The sequence below is a fragment of the Pteropus alecto genome, unplaced genomic scaffold (genome assembly GCF_000325575.1).
Source record: "Pteropus alecto unplaced genomic scaffold, ASM32557v1 scaffold39, whole genome shotgun sequence".
Lineage (NCBI taxonomy): Eukaryota > Metazoa > Chordata > Mammalia > Chiroptera > Pteropodidae > Pteropus > Pteropus alecto.
Window position 1 is genome coordinate 13,025,832 of NW_006443568.1, and position 2,254 is coordinate 13,028,085.

Below are 2,254 nucleotides of genomic sequence, written 5' to 3' on the forward strand. Positions count from 1 at the left end.
TTTCCAATTTAATTGAATATTAAGGGGGAAATTGTAGTTGTCAGCCATTTTTCTGTGGTCATAAACTCTTCAGCTACTGTCCTATGCAGTTTTTGCCATCTGCTCTGCTAGTGACCATTACCACCCCATTACTAAAAACCACACACATAACATTCCATTACATACCCCAAAACAAGTGCAAGACTAGCAGACCCCAGACTACTCTTGCTTGTTGTTTTGGGTCCAGTTTTCTTTATTTCTTTTGTGTTGGTGCTGGGAGGGTGAAGTTTGGGATACGAAACTTGGCAGGATTGCATTTTCTTTTTACATCCCAAGTTGCCATAGTCTAGTCTCATCCATCCCACAGCTATCCCAACTGGTGAGGAGAGGTAAGCTGTTGCACTAAGGAAGGGACCTGTCCCATGGCTTTGTAGAGCAGCTAAAGCTTACTCCATTCTATTTCTGCATTAATGGGCCATTGGCAATTGCACAGTTTAGGCTTTTCTGTTCTTCCCTGGACAGCTGCCTTTGCAATCCAACTGGCTTCAAGTGGCCCCCCTCCCTCCTTCAGGTTACCTTTGTGCCTGTATTTCTTCTATTCAGTACTTCTTAGTATCTTAGTTAAATTCATATTGTTGAAAATCTTGCTTAAAAGTAAAAAAATACTGATAAGCTATCTGTTCCATTGTACTGGAACTCTTTAAGCAGTAGTTTATTTTTAAAAAGCCTCCAAAATAGTGAAGCTATTGAATGCTTTATTGCGAGAGGGGGACAGTTTGGCTTTTGCAGTAACCTATAACCATTGGTTATTTTTATACTTTATGGTGCTAAGTGGCAAAGTTACGTCAATGTTATGTTGGCCATGCCCAGTTACCAACTGTGCACAGATGAGTGAGTGAGTGGGTGGATGGATGGGTGGCATTAACATTGTATCCAAGTTCACGGAAGGCTGCTTTCCTTAATATCTACAGTCCTCACCATCTTAAAGACTCCTCTTAAAAAAAAAGAAAGAAAAAAACAAAGAAATGAAAGTTTCTATTTTTCACATGAGCCAGCAGCGACTACAGTTTGTTCTGTTGCTTACAGTTACCCATAGTTTTAAGACTATTGTCATTCCAAATGAAAAACTCAATAGCCAATGGTGACTAGTGCAAAATAGACTAGGGTATTTCCCCACTAACTTAAGTTGTCGTTTTTTAAAATATATGTATAATTTTATAAGGTACTCCTCTTGCTCATAGAAAGTTCTCTTTTGACTGGAACATTCCAAATATATAAAATTTCAACTTTTATTTTAGAGCCTTAGAAATGGAACCTTTCTGTGGAACAGTGATAAGACAGGTACTGCTGTACTCAGGTTAATTTTTTAACATGGCCCTTCTCTCCCATTTTCTTCAAAAGTGTCATGAGGAAACATCTCACTTCCACCCCCTACTTTCATACCACATGGGTGGTATTGCCTATTCTTGAAACTTGATGTCCATAGTAGAGGTATGATCTGTTTTCTTTTCGTAATTGGAAAACTGAAAATATAAGACCTCAGTTTCTTTGAAGCGAAAATGTTCTGCAAGAACTATAGCTGCCATTATCATCATTGATAATGGAAGAACTAGCTGCCATTATCATCATTCTGAAAAACTATTTTACAATTATTAGCAAATATAATGGATGACTTAACACCCCCTAATCATATAGATTATAGGGAGCTCATCAAGTTATGCTGAGTAACTTCAAAATGTGTTAAGGCACTTTACTTCAACAATAGGTGACATTTTAGCTTCTAAGGCGAATTCTTGATAGAGCTATCTTCAACCGTCTCCTACATTGTGGCATGTGCTTCACTATAATTTAAAAAATATTTTTACATGAAATAATGACAGTTGGGAAATAATTCCAAAACTCTTGAAAATACTATTGCAGGTAACTTAAATTCTGAGTATGAGCGATTGTTCTTAGTTCATCTTCAGTTCACCTGTAGTAACTACCTATAGTAAGGAAGGCTCTGTAGGAAATAAAACCACTGAGGAAATATTTTTTAACTCCTTCAGTGTATTAAAGAAAAACCCTGTCGAATTTTTATTCAAAACTGCTTCCTAAGTATTTTCTTTTCGCTGTTAAAAAGTGCGGTTAACATTTTAATGGTTAATGTATTAGTAGCCAGTACATGACAGTATGTACCTGAACATTTTTCTCTGTCTTTTTTAGTAAAATCACATTGGAAGCCCCATTTTGCTCTGATAAAGAATTATTTGACCTTAGAGGTTTAGTATTTAAA

General features: G+C 36.6%; 1 protein-coding gene across 17 annotated transcripts in view; it reads left to right on the plus strand.

Moving 5' to 3' along the window:
* Positions 1 to 2,254, plus strand: part of EIF4G3 (eukaryotic translation initiation factor 4 gamma 3) — a 279,210-nt gene that overhangs the window by 134,109 nt on the left and 142,847 nt on the right. For 2 of the 17 annotated variants that reach the window (XM_025041397.1, XM_015598933.2), the window contains one exon: positions 1,381 to 1,470. The exons of the other annotated variants lie outside the window; for them this stretch is intronic. In XM_025041397.1, the coding sequence (XP_024897165.1) occupies positions 1,456 to 1,470 (15 nt within the window). In that variant the 5' untranslated portion in view covers positions 1,381 to 1,455. The remainder of the gene's footprint in view (positions 1 to 1,380; positions 1,471 to 2,254) is intronic. 17 annotated transcript variants of the gene reach the window in all.